Genomic DNA, 17,318 nt, shown 5'->3' on the forward strand with positions numbered 1-17,318 from the left:
GAATTTTTATCTGAACTCTTCCACATACGTGTGGCTTGACACAAACCTGTTTCTGAGCACTACAGGCAGTTCTTTTGACCTCAGGGCTTGGTTTTTGCTCTGATATGCATTATCACCCAGATAAGGGTATGAGTACTTATGCAATGGAATAATTTAAGTTTTTTATTTTTAATACATTTACAAAGATGTTAAAAAACAGTTTTTTGCTTTACCATTATGGTGTATGGAGTGTAGACTGATGTGGAAAAAAGTAATTTAAAGCAGTTTAACATAAGGCAGCAACATAACAAAATGTGAAAAAAATGAAGGCACTGTATAAATACACACACATGCATGTATATATTTAAGAAAAATATGTTACGTTTATATATTTAATATATTTATATATGATATAATTTATATGAATATAAATATATACACGTAAATACATGAATATATTTTCAAAATATGTGCTGTATGCGTGTGTCTTTATACATAATATATATACACAGTACACACATATGTAAACAAAAACTTTTAATTTGGATACGATTGTTTGCGATTAATCGTTTGACAGCACTAATATATATATATATATATATATATGTGTGTGTGTGTAAATAAAATTATTAACAAAATATGATTTAATGCTATTAATTGTATGGGGAAGTAAAAATCTTTTGTATTTCCAGTAGCTTGGCTGATATGCACCTGAGAGTTTCTTTTTGTAGCCATTGCTGTTTGCTATCAAATAGATTTACGGGAGGAAAACCCTTGAGGGTAAAACATACTGATGGTTAATCAGTAATTATTCAATTCTGCATGAAGTTCTTGCACCTCACCTTTGCGTGAAAAAGCACGGTTGTCCTCCAAAGCACTAGATGGCGCTCTGCTTGTTGCTTATTGAAGTTTAAGGAAAGAAAACAACATTGGCCTTCGCTGTCTGATTGAAGCAAAACCAGACAGCTGTTTAAAGGTAAGAAGACTTTTTATCCAGTCTTTAATGGTAAGTTTAAGGCATATTTAGCGGTATAGTGTTTTCGAGATAAACTAAGATGTGACCGTGGTAATTAAACGACGAGTGCTTCCTGTAAAATAAGATGTATGTTAGTTAGCTCGTGTGCTAATTCCTTATACACTGGATATATAAGGAAGCATTTAGCATATAATTTAGCAGCATTAGCCTGAGCACAGCACCCTAAACACTTAAAACCCGAGACAACAGGAACAAACTAGATGGACTGTTGACGTTTATCTGTAGTTTTACGCACGTTAGTCGTATTATGCATACACAAGTAAAGAGATAGAGTGCACTTAGAGTGTTTAATCAAATCGCAATGTAACGTTAAACGTTATGACTCGGATCATGCGCCGTGTGTCATATTCTCCGTCTGGTTTCAGTCTAGTAACATGTTTACTGTTATGTTCATGAACGAATCTTGCATCTGTTTGCAATTGTTTATTGTTCCTTGCTTTTTGATGTGGGTTATACAGTAGTGTTGCCGTCTGGATAACACGGCTAGAAGGAGACCGAGATGTCTGACAGCGAGGACAGTGATTTCTCTGATAACCAGAGCGAGAGGAGCAGCGAGGCTGAGGAGGTGGAGGAGAATGAGGTGAGACAACCAGCTCCTTCTTGAATGTGGCAATAAATAGCTTTCTATGGTAGGCAAAACCATGCTTAACTATTGATAAACATAATACTGATATTCATTATTTAATATTTTAATTATTGATATATTAATACATTTATATTATGTACAAATAAATAAATGTGTATAACAAATAATATGTTCTAATGTTTGCAATATAAGGATGAGGAGGAACAGGGGAGTGTAGCTGGCAGTGACAAGGCTGAGGAGGAGGAGGGAGAAGATTTGGAGGATGAGGAGGAATATGATGAAGAGGAGGAAGAGGATGATGACCGGCCCAGGAAAAAACCTCGGCATGGTGGCTTCATCTTGGATGAAGCCGGTTAGAAAATCCTTTACCAATATATATTTCGAAGATTAAACTAATTTACAACATCATCTTTTGCATACCTGAAGATGTCGTTTGAAAAGCTATAATATGTATTTTATTCCATGCTTGACTAGATGTTGATGATGAATATGAAGATGAAGATCCATGGGAGGATGGTGCTGAAGACATCTTAGAAAAAGGTAAGAAATTATTAATTTATTTAAATGAATTGTTTGTGCATGTTTTGTTTAATTAAAAAAAAAAAAAAAATCTGAATAAGTTATTAAATATTTAATGTTCATATAATAGCATGTGGAATGATGTCCCCTGTATATGCAAAATATAAACTCTGGCAGGTGGAGTTAATATCTCTTTTGATATAATGTGACCAGTATCCATACCTTTATGAAATGGAGGTATTTTAAGTGAAATACCAACGACAGGCTGTATATTAAATATGTTGTATAAAATGATACCAGTTATTTGAATGTGTTTCTTGAGCTCATTGATTCTTTATTTCTTATGCATGCCTCCTTCAGTTAACGGTAAACCAATTCCAGATTTCTCTGCTCTTTGTTTTCTTTCTGTATAACTAAACTGATTAATTCTCAGACCATTGTTTCACATTCAGTAAAATCCATACCCATCATCTGCACCCCTCTAACATTTGTTTGTGATGTTTAAAGTTGTTTGGCTAATGTTTAATTTGTTTCAATTTCTTAACAAGGAGCATGGATGGCAAATACATTTTTAGCAGTACACTTTTTCTTCTTTGCATCGTTAAAATACATTCAGTAAGGTCAAAGTCAATAAAGCCAATAATTTTAAGATGCACCATTCATCGAAAAGGGGACTGTAGAGAGGGGACTGACTGAGTTCTGAAAGGGAACCAAATATGGTAATTTGCCTGAAAATGCTCCTTTGAACAAAAAAACAAAACCCAATTCCATATGTTTGATAGTATTCAAGTGTGCTTATTATATTGCATCAGCTAACAGTGACATGCCATCATTATCATGTAGTTTCCATCTTTAAAATATATCACGTTTGTAAGCCTGCCCATCATTGGTAATTTCCCTTTTTATTTCTGTTTACCTGGTCCTGTCTATGCCCTTGACTGAAATTGCTGTGTGCACATGACTTTGTTTTATGGCTCATGTTCCTCCCTTCCTCCCTCAACTCTGGATTTGAGCAGAAGAGGCCGAAGGTATGTGCTTAAATCTTCTGGTGTGCATGGATATTCACTTATATTCAACACGTGTCAACCATGTGTTCAGTAGCTGTTTACATGCACTGCTTTTAGTCAATCTGAATACGTTCAGTCTGGTTGCGAATTGTAAATGTACACTACCATTCAAAGAAACCATCACGGTTTCCATAAAAATAAGAAATGTTTTTTGAGCAGAAAATGAGCATAATAAAGAATTATTTCTGAAGCATCATGTAATACTGAAGACTGGAATAATGACTGCTGAAAATTCAGCTTTGCGTCACAGGAATAAATTACAATATAAAATATATTAAAATAGAAAAATATCATTTGTAGTAATGTTTTACAATATTCTTGTTTTTTTCTGTATTTTTGATTAAATAAATGCAGCCTTTGTAAGCATGGGACTTCTTTCAAGATTGAAAAAAAAAAAACAATTTACTGACCCCAAACATTTGAACAGTAGTCTACTTTTTAAGTTTTATTACATTTACTCACACGTCATATGTAAAAATTATTTAATTGCTTACAAAGAATCAAAGATTTAGATAACAGTTCTTCTATTTAATGGATTAAGATCTGCACCACCTCTTTTCATTTCATTTAGATCAAAATTATTCAGATCATTCAGCTTAAGTGATTAGTCATTAGTGAGATTATTAACAGATTATTGCTCTGCATGTAAGCATAGCTACTGACAGTTTGAGTTGTTCTTTTCTTGCATATATATATATATATATATATGTATATAACTTTTTTTTTTGTCATATAATTGTTAATTCTGTTGTCATCTGTTAGTGTCCAACATTGACCATGTAGTTTTGGATGAGGATCATTCCGGTTCAAGGAGGTTGCAGAATCTTTGGAGGTGAGAAAGCTACACTGCACACTTTCACATGGCTGAATCTGAAGTATTTTAAATACCTGTTTCTCTTTAGGGATTCACGTGAGGAAGCTCTGGGGGAGTATTACATGAGAAAATATGCCAAGTCCTCAGGGGGAGAGCAGTAAGTCAACAGAGTTCACCTGTACACAATATGTATGGCACTTTTACGAAATGTGTGGCTCATTTTGGCACGTGCATGTGTTGGAATTAAAGGAATGTTGATCTTGCTGTGTTAACCTCTCTGCTTGTAGCTAAATATTCTTGATTTGTTGTTTACTTCAGTTTCTATGGCGGCTCTGAGGATCTTTCTGATGACATCACCCAGCAACAGTTGCTTCCTGGGGTCAAGTATGGGGAAAAAAATGTGTTGATTTAAAAATGCTGAATTAAGTATTTCTAAAAAGACCACTGGGCTTGTGTTAAGAGATTTGTCTCTTGCAGGGATCCTAATTTGTGGACCGTTAAGTGTAAGGTTAGTTATGGGCACTATCTAACCTGTGGCTTTGGGTGCTGTGATGAGGCTGCTGTATGTGCAGGGTTTAATTCTTTGTAGTTTCTTTGTAGATTGGAGAGGAGAGAGCAACTGCCATCGCCTTGATGCGAAAATTCATTGCTTATCAGTGCACCGACACGGTAAGATTTCCACAGTCCCTCTGTCTTAACTTAAGGTCTGTTTGATTTGTTACAGCCAGTGTTAGCGCCATGGTTTATTAATACCTTTAATGGTGTCAGTTCTTTTGACTCGCACCATTTAAGTCCTTATTATGTAAGGCACAGAACTGTATGAACATTATCTTGGGTGCATTGTGAAAAACTTTTCTCGCTCGTTGACATTTTTATGAAAACAGTCTGTTTTATTTTTTGTTGTCAAATTGTAGGCCAAGAGAGAAGAAAAAAACTACAATGCAGAAAGTACATTGAGCCTAAAAAATGTTTGCTTGAAGGTATGTGGTACCAATATGTTGTGCTTTGTTTCTCTCCACAGCCACTTCAAATCAAATCAGTGGTGGCCCCGGAGCACGTCAAAGGTTATATCTATGTGGAGGCTTACAAGCAGACCCACGTCAAGGCCGCTATTGAGGGTGTTGGAAACCTGCGCATGGGCTTCTGGAACCAGCAGATGGTGCCCATTAAAGAGATGACAGATGTGCTGAAAGTGGTTAAGGAAGTGACTAACCTTAAACCCAAGTCTTGGGTTCGTCTTAAGAGAGGCCTTTATAAAGATGACATTGCCCAGGTGGGTACACCAGAACACTTGGCTATATAGTCATAAAGGAAACGTCTCCCAAAAGGGGTGCTAGATATTGTGTTTTGAGTTACGTTATTCGATTTGTCACTTGCACAGCTCTACATCTGTGCCAGGAAAACATTTGATGCATGTATTTATTTGCCTTTTTTAGGTGGACTATGTTGAACCAAGCCAGAATACGATCTCACTGAAAATGATTCCTCGTATTGATTTAGATCGCATCAAAGCAAGGATGAGTATGGTAGGTTGCATAATCATAATGATCATTTATATTATCATGATATATTTATGCTACCATTCAAATGTTTGGAGTCAGTACAATATATATATATATATATATATATATATATATTTTTTAAGAAAGTAATACTTATATTCAACAAGGACACATTAAATTAATCAAAAGGGCAGTTTTTTGTTTTAATAAATGCTGTTCTTTTGAACTTTCTATTCATCACAAAATCCTGAAAAAAATGTTTACGGTTTCCACAAAAATATTAAGGAGCAAAAGGTTTAACATTCATATTTATAAAATTTTTTACTTGAGCACCAAATCAGCATATTGGAATGATTTCTGAAGTACAGTGTGACACTGAAGACAGAAGTAATGGAAAACTTTTATTTTAAACTGTTAATTTGACTGTTTTTACTGTATTTTTAATCAAATAAATGCAGCTTTGGTGAGCATGAGACTTCTTTTAAAAACATTTAAAACAATCTTACTGACCCATAACCTTTGGAATGGTTGTGTGACTTTTTAGTGATCTGACCCTGGCTTTGTCTTTTGTCCTACAGAAAGACTGGTTTGCAAAGAGAAAGAAGTTTAAGAGGCCAGCTCAGAGGCTTTTTGATGCTGAAAAGATCAGGTAATGGAGCACTTGGATTTTGAGTCTCTCATAATCAAAGCCTATTGAAACATGTCAGCTGTACTGACACATGCTCTGCTCCACAGGTCCCTTGGTGGTGAGGTCAGCCATGACGGTGACTTCATGATATTTGAAGGCAACCGATACAGCCGCAAAGGCTTCCTGTTCAAAAGCTTTGCCATGTCAGCTGTGGTAAGAGCCTTCATGCTCATTCTAGTTCTAGGTGTCTGTCTAATTATTCTTTATTGGTTCACAACCCATGTCTCTTTTTGTATAGATCACAGAAGGGGTTAAACCCACTCTGTCGGAGCTGGAGAAGTTTGAGGACCAGCCAGAGGGGATTGACCTTGAAGTAGTCACAGAGACAACAGGTAAATACATCCAGACATCATTTGTTTGTACCAATGTATTGAGCAATCCTTCTGTGAATGCATTTTTGCAAAGTTAATCACATTTTTTTGTAATACAGGTAAGGAGCGTGAGCACAATCTCCAGGCAGGAGACAATGTTGAAGTGTGTGAGGGGGAGTTGATCAACCTTCAGGGTAAAATCCTGAGTGTGGATGGCAACAAGATCACCATCATGCCCAAGCATGAGGATCTCAAGGTGATAAAATAACACGAGTTGCTGTGGAAATATGGTGCCAGTATACAAATCATTGTCTCTTGTCAGCGCTTATTAGGTTTAGGTGAAGGTGAAGTGTGTAATTTCTGTGCCACTAGCATCACTAAATGGAATTTAAAAGCTTTGCGAGAATTTAAATATCCTGAAAATCCTGTTTTCCATGATGTGTCCCTTTTACACCATCATTGCCTCTTTATCTTGTCTTTGTTTTTATTTAGGACCCTCTCGAGTTTCCAGCTCACGAGTTGAGGAAGTACTTCCGTATGGGCGACCATGTGAAGGTTATCGCAGGGCGTTTTGAAGGTGACACAGGCCTCATAGTCCGTGTGGAGGAGAACTTTGTCATTCTGTTCTCTGATCTCACCATGCATGAGGTAGGTTTCACTAGTAAGCTATAGAATTATCAGGGTTCGTACGGTCATGAAAAACCTGGAAAAGTCATGGAATTTTAAAACGGCAATTTCCAGGCCTGGAAAAGTTTTGGAAAAATAAATAAACCCAGAAAGGTTTGGAAAAGTCATGGAAATCTATTTCACAAAACTCTGTATAATGGAATTGTCAATTGTGTTTAATCAGGTCCTGAATTTCGGTGTGGGATTGCGCATAGGCTAGGCCAATATTGCATAGTTTTACTCATTCCCGCAGCTTTTGACTTTAAAATGTTGGATATTCACACATTTATTCAATAGCCTATAGCATGTTGGTTTGATGAGTAAATAAATCCACACAGACTGATCAAATCAGTCATTTAAAAACAGCGTGGGTGATTCAGCTGTACCACGTCTTCTCTCTTTGACTTTCTCTTCAAATGGCTTCACATCGGCGCGTCTTGTCTGCGCTACAAGAGCCGCTGCGATACAAGACTTTCGCTCACGTTTCAGGACAGTTGACAGAATTGTCACTTGCCTAATCGGGTCATTGTTGCATCATCACAAAAATTTATTATTTATTTGCATGTCTTTTTAAGCCATTCAGTACTCGTGGGCTCCAGAGGCGGTGCGCAATCACATCCAAAGTGCGTGTGCGTATATAAAGCCGCCTTGGGAGTACCAAATTGAGTTTGCTACCAAACAAGCTCAGTAGAACCCAGCACGGGCCTCAAACATATGCCCTAGTCCGGCCCTTGTCCGACAGATTATCAGAATTAACGGCCAAGTCCGACTGGAGCCCGTGTTACATTACATTAGTCCGACTGGAGCCCATTACACAGCTGCTGTTGTAGCCATTAAAATAGTTCAGTTTTGTTTTAATGGCAAAGTGGTTATTTATTTTCGTTTCTTTATTTCGTTAATTTAGAAATATGTTTGGAACAATTTTTTGTTTGTTAAATTAAGTTTTTGTTTTTTAAAGTAACGACCAAGCGGCCAGTGGCAGACAGTGAGTTAATCATAGCCTATGTTTGATCAATTTAGCCTTCTCAAATCATCACCACTTGACTAAAATAAAATATATTGGCCTATATAAAATACTTAAAAAAGCATATCACAATGTTAGTTTAAATGGTTAACCTAGATAAATGTGTGCTATTAGGCGCGTATCCAATCGTTTGTGCAGAGAAGCTAAAGCGCGCTCTACAGGATATGGAGTCGCATTTTTTTTCTTTATAACAGTGGAAACAACTGTCATTTTTGCTCATAAAGGTAAGAGTAATACATCATTCGGGACTGTTAAGGGTCTACTTTTATTTGTGTGTACTCACAATATTAGCATACGTTGTGCTTTTTTTAGAAAACAAACAGGATGCGCTTTCTGCCGTCTCGGTCTTGAGCAGGAGCGCTTCACAAAAATGAACCGAAACTCTGCGAATATTCTGTTTCCCCTGGCCCCAACACATTTGCTTGCTGGGGTTTTGAAGCAAGCTTTGCGTGCGCTTTAACTTGGAACTCTTCCAGCACTCACTGCTGCTGCTGGACACTAAACACCGTCCGAGCTGCTCTTGACAGTCGCGGTAGTACGGTCTCGTGTTGTTTCCACCAGCGCGGCAAATCTTTTTCATCACCATAATAATTGATGGATATCTAAAATATAAAAATAAGGAGGAAGCAAGCCCGATGCCTGGCCTGCGTCTGAGCTATGATGTGAAAATTGTCCCGAAGCCATAAATAAGTCGGGGCCAGTCAGGCTTGGGCTGAAATGCAGAGCTCTAAATCGCAGCTTGTTGTGTTTAAGCAGCAAAAATACACACAAAATGGCCATCCTGGCCACACAGTTAAATAAATGATAATATTCTGTGATGTGAAATGTGGAGTAACGTCTGGCGTAGTTGCAGCTTGTACTTATTACTAAAGCAAGAAAGCAAACAAGATAGCATTAACTCTTTCCCCGCCAGCATTTTTGAAAAAAGTTGGCCAGCCAGTAAAATCCAGTAAATCTCTTCCATCAACACCTCCAAAGCTTGCACAGACATATACCACTTCCTGGATCAACATTTTACTCCGTAACATTATGCAGTTTTCATTTATATGCTGTCTATTGCTGATGACGGCATTATTTTTCATATGCATCTGTTTACATAAGCGATTTACTCGTTTCTCCGTCCTGTTCAGTGAAACGGTGAAAACACGAAAAGCTGTAAAAACTCATCTTTGGCGTGGAAGCGTTTTCTTGTAAAAGACGAGATAACTTGTCAATGGAGGGGAAATGGTTAATTTCATTAATTAGTTAAGTTAGTAGTCATTAATTTTAGTTAACATATGCTATGATAATTTTAACAGATTTTTATTCTTATTGTAAAATAATGGAACATTTAGGTCATGAATATTGTCTCAGAAGTTATGGAAAAGTCATTGAAATTTATTGGTAAAAATGTGTACGAACCCTGAATTATTCAGAAAACACAACATACAGCAGTCAGTGTTGTGTTCTCTGTCTGATACGATGTTTTTGTTCCAGTTGAAGGTCTTGCCCCGGGACCTGCAGCTGTGCACTGAGACTGCCTCAGGTGTGGATGCAGGAGGCCAGCATGAGTGGGGAGAGCTGGTACAGTTAGACCCCCAAACTGTAGGTGTCATTGTCAGGCTGGAAAGAGAGACCTTCCAGGTAAAGTTCAAGAGAAAGTGACAAGTTCAAGTGTAATGTAAGCTAAATTCGGTAGTACACACTTGCTGGATATGTTTCTTCACAGCAATAGCACATTTTTCACCCTAGTCCCTCTGAGTTCACTCTATGACCAGCCTGGCAAAACCCTTAAATGGCTGTATTGTAGTCATGCAAGTACAGCCCCTAGGCTTGCATTTCAATAACATTGTCATATCAGCAGCAACACGCAGTATCACCAATCAGGGCTCTGGTTGGTGGTTCGTGTTTGTACTTGAGCTGCCAAACATTTTACTTGTCTTGCAATATAGCCAGATAAATATCTGAACTTAGACACAGTAATGTTCTATAGTTTGGGGTCCTAAGATGTTTTTGAAACAAGTCTCTTATGCTCACCAAGGCTGCATGTCTTTGTTCAAAAAGAACTGTTCTCTATTTTGATAAAGATTAATAGACCGTAACCATTACTTTAGTTTTCAGTGTTACATAATCCTTCAGAAATCTTTCTGGCTCTTCAGAAACATTTATTATTATTATTAATGTTGAAAACTCTTGTGCTGTTCATCCTTGCTAAATAAAAGTATTAATTTCTTGAGAAAATACTGACCTCAAACTTTTAAACAGCAGTGTACTTACATGAGTAAACGATTCATAACAATACAGTGCGTCATAAAAAACAATTTGCTTTTACCAGGCAATTATTATTATTTTTTTTATACTTTTAATACATACATGGCTTCACTTCCTACAGCTGTCATATTGAGTGGTTAATTTTTTCTGCTCTCTGAATTTTCTTTCACAATGATTCATTTTTAGGTTCTGAACATGCATGGGAAAGTATTAACCGTACGGCACCAGGCAGTAAATAGACGGAAGGACAACCGCTTTGCTGTCGCTCTTGACTCAGAGCAAAACAACATCCACGTGAAGGATATCGTGAAAGTCATTGATGGACCTCATTCGGTAACTACCAGAGACCGGGGAAAAAGGTTTGACATTATGTAACAAAACTGCACTGGTGGAAGTTAATATTCTCATTTGTGTGATCCATCAGGGCCGTGAAGGTGAAATTCGCCACATCTTCAGAGGCTTTGCTTTTCTTCACTGCAAGAAGCTGGTTGAAAACGGAGGCATGTTTGTTTGTAAAGCACGCCACCTCGTTCTTGCGGGCGGCTCAAAGGTAGGACTATTCTACTACATCTGTGGACAAATCTTATACATTTCCCAACTTCCCTGTCATATAAGGTCCCCTTTTGTTCCCAAAGCCCAGAGATGTGACCAATTTTACAGTGGGTGGCTTTGCTCCTATGAGTCCACGCATCAACAGTCCAATGCACCCTGGCGGAGGTGGTAAGCAGTTTCATTAAACTCACTGGGATTTTGCAACATAGTGGTTGAAGATCTGGGCTTTTATCAAAGGGTTGCAGGTTCAAATCCTCCAAGAGGATTTTATCTTCCATTTAAACACTATTGTGTTTGTCTGCCAATACCTAAAACTTTAGTTTTGGTCTGTCTGGTTGCCTTTTGACCATTTGAATTTTATCAATAATATAAAGACTATTTAAATTTGGACAGGGTTTCTGCGGGGTCTTAGTCTTAAAGTCTTACATTTAGTTGTATCAAATTTAAGGCCTTAAAAAGTCTTAAATTGTACAAGAAAGTCTTAATTATGATTAAATTTGGGGACGGAAAGACCAGAATTGCATTATGGCTGAATGTGACAATTAAACTTCAAAAGGCTAACGTTATGATTTCATTGAATAAACACGAGCGCTGCACGTTCAAAGTTCAAAGTCTGGTGCTGCGCTGCTTTGTGTTCTGCCGCTACCGGGAAAACGGTTATATTTCTACCAAATGCTCCACCTGCTGGCAGAGAATGAATGAGCATTTTCAATAAAACAGTTTTTTTTTTTGTTCAGAGTTCAGACAAATGCGAAAATCGACCCATGTTTTTACCCTGCAAATACGCAGAGCTTTAAATGTGAACTGGTGGATCGATAAGAAGACAATGCATTATAAAAATCTAAACATAGGGGTGTGCGATATGTATGGTCTGCGATAATATTGTAATTGTTGTTTTAACAATGTGCGAATTGATATTATGAGTATATCGCGAAAAGCAAACACAAAACACACCTACAGAGTTGCACGCATGCATTAGGTGATGAAGTCTAGCAGGTTAGACTAGTGCGCGTGCGCATTTAGAGTGCGTTCTTTCACTGCATGAATCCGTCTATTAAAATGCATTAAGAATTATCACATAATTTAAGATATGGGGCAGAAAATGTATATCTTTATATCATTTCATATAGTTAATATCACACGAAGAGTGCCAAGTTTTTTTTCTCATAGTCAACATGATTTCATATTGATTTCATGCAACAGTTCAATAAACAAGTAGTTAATATTAAGAGTCTTACGTTTTAGACGCCATATTTCCTGGTTTTGCTCTATTTCTCCAACAAAAATCATTCCAAACACAGCCACAGCGCTGTTTTGCGTCTCTGAGCAACATGACGGTGTTTCGTTCCTGAATGAATCACCAGTTTAAATGATTCAGTTCAATCTGAATGACTCACTTAACAGTGACTTGCTGCCACCTACTGCCAGTTTTAATTTCACATTTAAAGGTACCTTTTCATTTAAAAAAAATAATAATTTCAAACATCAGCTTTCAATGTTTTATGTTTAAAATATCAAAACATTATTTATGCAGTTGTAATTGCATGTTAAAGTATTCCATGTCCTTCAGAGCTGCATTAAACAGTGTGTAAATGCATCTAAATGACACTTCTAAATATCAGCTTCTGTGTTTCCTCTGCATTGCAAAGAAACATTTTGTTGATACTGATTTAATTTGCTTGGTAACAACCCAAATGCAAGAATTTGACTCAAAAGGTGGCGCGCACTTTTAGAAAAAAATGACTTAAAGGTAAAAATGCCCATAAAACTATTACTGCTGTGAACTGACCACACAGAATATGAAGAATATCAAAAAATTCAGGAGTCAGCTGTCCACGGTAGTCCTTAAGATATCAGCACAATAACACACTCAGCAAAATATTGTCTAATTATCGTTATCAATAAAATATTATCGAGATATAATTTTTTGTTAATATCGCACACCCTGAATTTGTTGTTTAATTGATATAATAATTTATTGATGATAATTGTTTAAATTAATATAATAATTAATACTTTTGACTCATCCATTTTCTTAACAATGGTTTAAAGGCTGAAATGTAAAGTTTATAATTTTATAAAACTTTGTTTTTGTGAAAACCTGAACTGCGAATTATGCTTTTTACAGTAATTTTACAGTTTAATATGGTACTACATTGCCCTACCCTGCTCATATGGTATTCATTTTATTTGTGCAGGTCTTAAAGTCTTAAATTTGAGCTTAAAAATCCTGCAGAAACCCTGTTGGATCTAGGCATCATCTGTTGTTTTCTGGTCTTCTTTCCAGGTCAGCAGCACAGGGGCGGAGGTGGTGGCATGGGTCGGGGCCGTGGGCGACGAGACAATGATCTGATTGGGCAGACTGTTCGTATATCCCAGGGACCATACAAAGGTTAAATTAATTATTTGGAGTGACTTTTTGTGAGAAGCTTTTGCTTTGGTTTAGTATTTTGTACAAATTTCATTGCATTTTATACCATGTTAAGTGTGGCTTCAATGTCCAAATCCTTTGAGACCACCACACGTTCACTTTGTCTTGTATTCCTATAAGCTAAAGGTTTTGTAACACCTTCTTCATTTCCCCAGGGTACATTGGCGTGGTGAAGGATGCCACAGAATCAACCGCTAGGGTAGAGCTCCACTCAACTTGCCAGACCATCTCTGTGGACCGGCAGCGTCTCACAACTGTGTATGTGGTCATACACAAACATTTATACTTTCTCTGCTTCTTCCACATTTGTTTATTCCATCTTTTGGAATTCAAGCTGCCAATGAAAGTCAGTACGCCTAGTTCTGCTTAACACATTTTCACCACATATCAGAAAATGTCAATAAAAGTGGTTGGTCCTGTGTGGGAAATTTCTATGTGAGAATCCTAGCTATTAGTTTCCCTACTACTGTTTGACAGTGCTGCCTCATTATAGAGTGGTTTGTGTTCTTCTTGATATGTTATTTTTGATTTCACTAGTGCAGTAAATTTTGACCGATAGGACAGGCCAACTTAGCAGCTCTCTGAATGCACAGGGATAGTTGATCCTGGAAAATATTTACGTATTGCATACTTCAGAGATTGCTTGGTAGATGGATGATTTTGGTGTGTTGATATCTGTGAATCTATGCTGCCATTCAAAAGTTTTGGTTTGGTATTCATCCTGGCTGAATAAACGGTATTCATTTCTTGCAAAAAAAAATAAAAATCTAACCGACCTCAAACTTCTGAATAATGTAGTTTTGATATATTGATGGTTTTTAACTTGTGTTCTCCTGAATTTTCTTTTTTTTTTTTTTACACCTAAATCTTTTTGCTTTTTTAATTAGTGGTGGCAAAGAAAGACAAGGAAGGACTTCCACCCATTTACGAACCCCGATGTATGGTTCCCAGACACCCATTTATGGAACTGGCTCACGTACCCCCATGTATGGTAGCCAGACACCCGTCCATGATGGTAGGAAATGCCAAGATATATTCTTATAAACTTAAAAGTGTTCTGCAACACTTTTTTATTTTTTTTAACCTGTCTTTTATTGTTCACAGGAAGCCGAACTCCTCACTATGGCTCCCAGACTCCTCTGCATGACGGGAGCAGGACCCCCGGTCAGAGCGGCGCTTGGGACCCCAACAATCCAAACACACCATCACGGTAAAAAGCAGAGCAAGACAAATGCGCACATGCAATCAAACAGTCCCATGTACCTCAACTTCAACTCTTTTTACTTCTGTTTTCAGGGCTGATGACGAATACGAGTTTGCTTATGACGACGAGCCCTCTCCATCTCCTCAAGGCTATGGCGGTACGCCCAACCCACAGACTCCTGGCTACCCAGAAGTGCCCTCCCCGCAGGTCAACCCTCAGTACAACCCTCAGACTCCTGGGACTCCTGCTATGTGAGGGCTCATTCAGAGGCTCGATGCTTTTGTTCTGGCTTGAGAACATCTTAAACTGAGTATGTTTTTGCACCTTAGGTACAACACCGACCAGTACTCCCCATATACAGCACCCTCTCCGCAAGGGTCCTTCCAGCCCAGCCCCAGCCCACAGAGTTACCACCAAGTGGCCCCAAGCCCGGTGGGATACCAGAACACGCACTCGCCCGCCAGTTACCACCCCACCCCGTCACCCATGGCCTACCAGGTACAGTTTTGGCCACTGAAAACAAAAAAGCAAGTAGTTGGTTGACACTGTATGCTTAAGAAACCAACTATTTGGAGTAGTGATGCACCAAAATGATTTTTTTTTTTAATTAAAGTTTTTTATTTAGTGAAAATAAAGTTTATATAATAATCATATAATCAAATAAAAACTAAGTTGTATACAAACATTCTAATTACACAAGGCAGTTTTTATATAAACTTTTAGTTGTATAATTATTTGTTATTTTAGTGTCATTGCGAAACTTTTATGGCTTTTATTAATGTTTTGAATCCACTTAGTTTTTTATATTTTCCAGTTTTAAAGTTTTAGTAATTTTGTTTGATTTCTTGAGTTTTGTTTATATATATTAGGGCTGTCAAAATGGCTGAAAAACTAAATTCGAATTTTGTACTTAAATATGATCAAAATTTGATTTCTATTCGAATTTAAAATGCATAATTTCATTTAGGGTGAAGAAAAGCTTTTGGCTTCTCTCCTGAGGCCACAAGAGGGCGCATCATTCAAAGCATAAGATAACATGACTATGTGCGAAAAAAGTGCATAATGTTTAAAATAATGTTTATAAACCAATTATTAATTAAGTTGCTTAAACAACTATAAACAAAACACCATCATGTATGTATGTATGCATAGTTTAAAACAAAGGGCGGAAAGCCAATCACACAGAGTACATTTTTCATTTAAAAACATGAGATGCAGTGGGATGGGGAAAAACCTGCCATAAAGTCTCGATATATGTTTTTTTCAAAGTTAAACTTGTGTTAATTTTACATGACTTTCTAAACATGCAGCTCTTTTGTGCGAGACGTGAATGCGACAGTAATAGATGTCCGTCTAGAAAATGCGTGAAATATGCTTTCTGTGTGAACGGCTTGGTTTCGGTTTTGATGTAAACAAGATCTTCTCCGCGTTGATGTTCTCTTTTTCCGCAAAATTTTTAATGACCAACGCAGCAGCAGCGCCGCATCTAGTGGCTTCAACTGGATAGGCTAAAAAAAACATTATAATGCAACGACACGTACATCGTCATCGCATCTTGTGCGCTACTGATAAGGCTGCCTCCTTAACGCACACCTAAAATTCGAATGCAATGTTTTTGCATTCGAATGTGGATTTTTATTTTAAATTTGACGAATATTCAAAATTTGCATTTTTTTTTTGACAGCCCTAATAAATATATAAATATATATATATATATATATATATATATAGAGAGAGAGAGAGAGAGAGTGGGAGCGATTTTTTTAGTTGTTTGTCTATATAATCTTTATTTCACTAATGAGAGGGAAAATGAGAAATGTTACCGTGGCCAGTAGCTGAAATAAAAATTGTTTTCTGTTTTATTTCAGTTAATGTTGATCTCAACTGAAGTTTTTATTTATTTATTTATTTTTGTGGATGTAATAACTTTATGAAAGATTTATTCAAACATACATTAAATGAAGATATCACTAACAGGTTAGTGTAAGAATATAATGAATGTATTATAGTGCATATGTTTAACAAAATACTTATCTCTAGAGTTTTCTAGTTAACTAACAATCTATGGACATTTAATGTTTTTCCTGAGGTAAATGTAATGTTACGTGACATTGTTTACAAGCTGATGGAGCGATTACATGAAATAGATTTCAGTAATTTGTACTGTTTGTTTAACAACCTTCTGATGTTCATTCATGTTCATCTCATGATAGAACGTCACTAGCTTGGAGCAATAAGGCTTTTTTTCATAATAATTGGCTGCACAAATAGTATTGAGTTGATTTGTGCTGCATGTGATCTTCAGGCCAGTCCAAGCCCCAGTCCAGTAGGGTACAGTCCAATGACTCCTGGAGCTCCATCTCCAGGAGGCTACAACCCTCACACCCCTGGATCTAACATCGACCAGGCCTCCAATGACTGGGTCACCACAGACATCATGGTGCGTGTGAAAGACACATTCCTGGATGGAGGCGTCATCAATCAGACCGGTGTAATCCGGAGTGTCACCGTGAGTGTTGTACATGTGGTTTTATCTGATTTTGTGGATATAGATGTGCTGTGACTTTCAGCAAGGATCTGCAAGTAGAAGCATGTGAAGTTTGGATTTGCATATTGCAAATGTAGTGCTGAGATGCCCGGGGCTGATTTTACATTTTTGCCAATGGATTAAGCTTGTCTCTGTTGTGAT

The 17,318-nt window shown here is 37.2% G+C and overlaps 1 protein-coding gene across 3 annotated transcripts in view; it reads left to right on the top strand.

Annotated features, from left to right (window-relative positions):
- The first annotated feature begins 807 nt into the window (after window positions 1-807).
- Window positions 808-17,318, top strand: part of LOC107597543 (transcription elongation factor SPT5) — a 28,906-nt gene continuing 12,395 nt past the window's right edge. The window contains exons 1-29 of one of the 3 annotated variants that reach the window (XM_016288662.1): window positions 808-985; window positions 1,474-1,595; window positions 1,794-1,953; window positions 2,076-2,141; window positions 2,481-2,486; window positions 3,137-3,148; window positions 3,950-4,019; window positions 4,090-4,158; window positions 4,320-4,385; window positions 4,479-4,509; window positions 4,602-4,670; window positions 5,023-5,274; window positions 5,438-5,527; window positions 6,082-6,152; window positions 6,239-6,344; window positions 6,430-6,523; window positions 6,622-6,758; window positions 6,995-7,150; window positions 9,669-9,815; window positions 10,629-10,775; window positions 10,867-10,992; window positions 11,078-11,162; window positions 13,282-13,386; window positions 13,581-13,683; window positions 14,313-14,440; window positions 14,530-14,635; window positions 14,722-14,880; window positions 14,959-15,127; window positions 16,935-17,138. In XM_016288662.1, the coding sequence (XP_016144148.1) occupies window positions 1,515-1,595; window positions 1,794-1,953; window positions 2,076-2,141; window positions 2,481-2,486; window positions 3,137-3,148; window positions 3,950-4,019; window positions 4,090-4,158; window positions 4,320-4,385; window positions 4,479-4,509; window positions 4,602-4,670; window positions 5,023-5,274; window positions 5,438-5,527; window positions 6,082-6,152; window positions 6,239-6,344; window positions 6,430-6,523; window positions 6,622-6,758; window positions 6,995-7,150; window positions 9,669-9,815; window positions 10,629-10,775; window positions 10,867-10,992; window positions 11,078-11,162; window positions 13,282-13,386; window positions 13,581-13,683; window positions 14,313-14,440; window positions 14,530-14,635; window positions 14,722-14,880; window positions 14,959-15,127; window positions 16,935-17,138 (3,015 nt within the window). In that variant the 5' untranslated portion in view covers window positions 808-985; window positions 1,474-1,514. The remainder of the gene's footprint in view (window positions 986-1,473; window positions 1,596-1,793; window positions 1,954-2,075; window positions 2,142-2,480; window positions 2,487-3,136; window positions 3,149-3,949; window positions 4,020-4,089; window positions 4,159-4,319; window positions 4,386-4,478; window positions 4,510-4,601; window positions 4,671-5,022; window positions 5,275-5,437; window positions 5,528-6,081; window positions 6,153-6,238; window positions 6,345-6,429; window positions 6,524-6,621; window positions 6,759-6,994; window positions 7,151-9,668; window positions 9,816-10,628; window positions 10,776-10,866; window positions 10,993-11,077; window positions 11,163-13,281; window positions 13,387-13,580; window positions 13,684-14,312; window positions 14,441-14,529; window positions 14,636-14,721; window positions 14,881-14,958; window positions 15,128-16,934; window positions 17,139-17,318) is intronic. The other 2 variants (XM_016288661.1, XM_016288663.1) reach the window with 2 other exon arrangements.

This window comes from Sinocyclocheilus grahami, unplaced genomic scaffold (assembly GCF_001515645.1).
Source record: "Sinocyclocheilus grahami isolate Dianchi unplaced genomic scaffold, SAMN03320097.WGS_v1.1 scaffold233.1, whole genome shotgun sequence".
Taxonomy (NCBI): domain Eukaryota; kingdom Metazoa; phylum Chordata; class Actinopteri; order Cypriniformes; family Cyprinidae; genus Sinocyclocheilus; species Sinocyclocheilus grahami.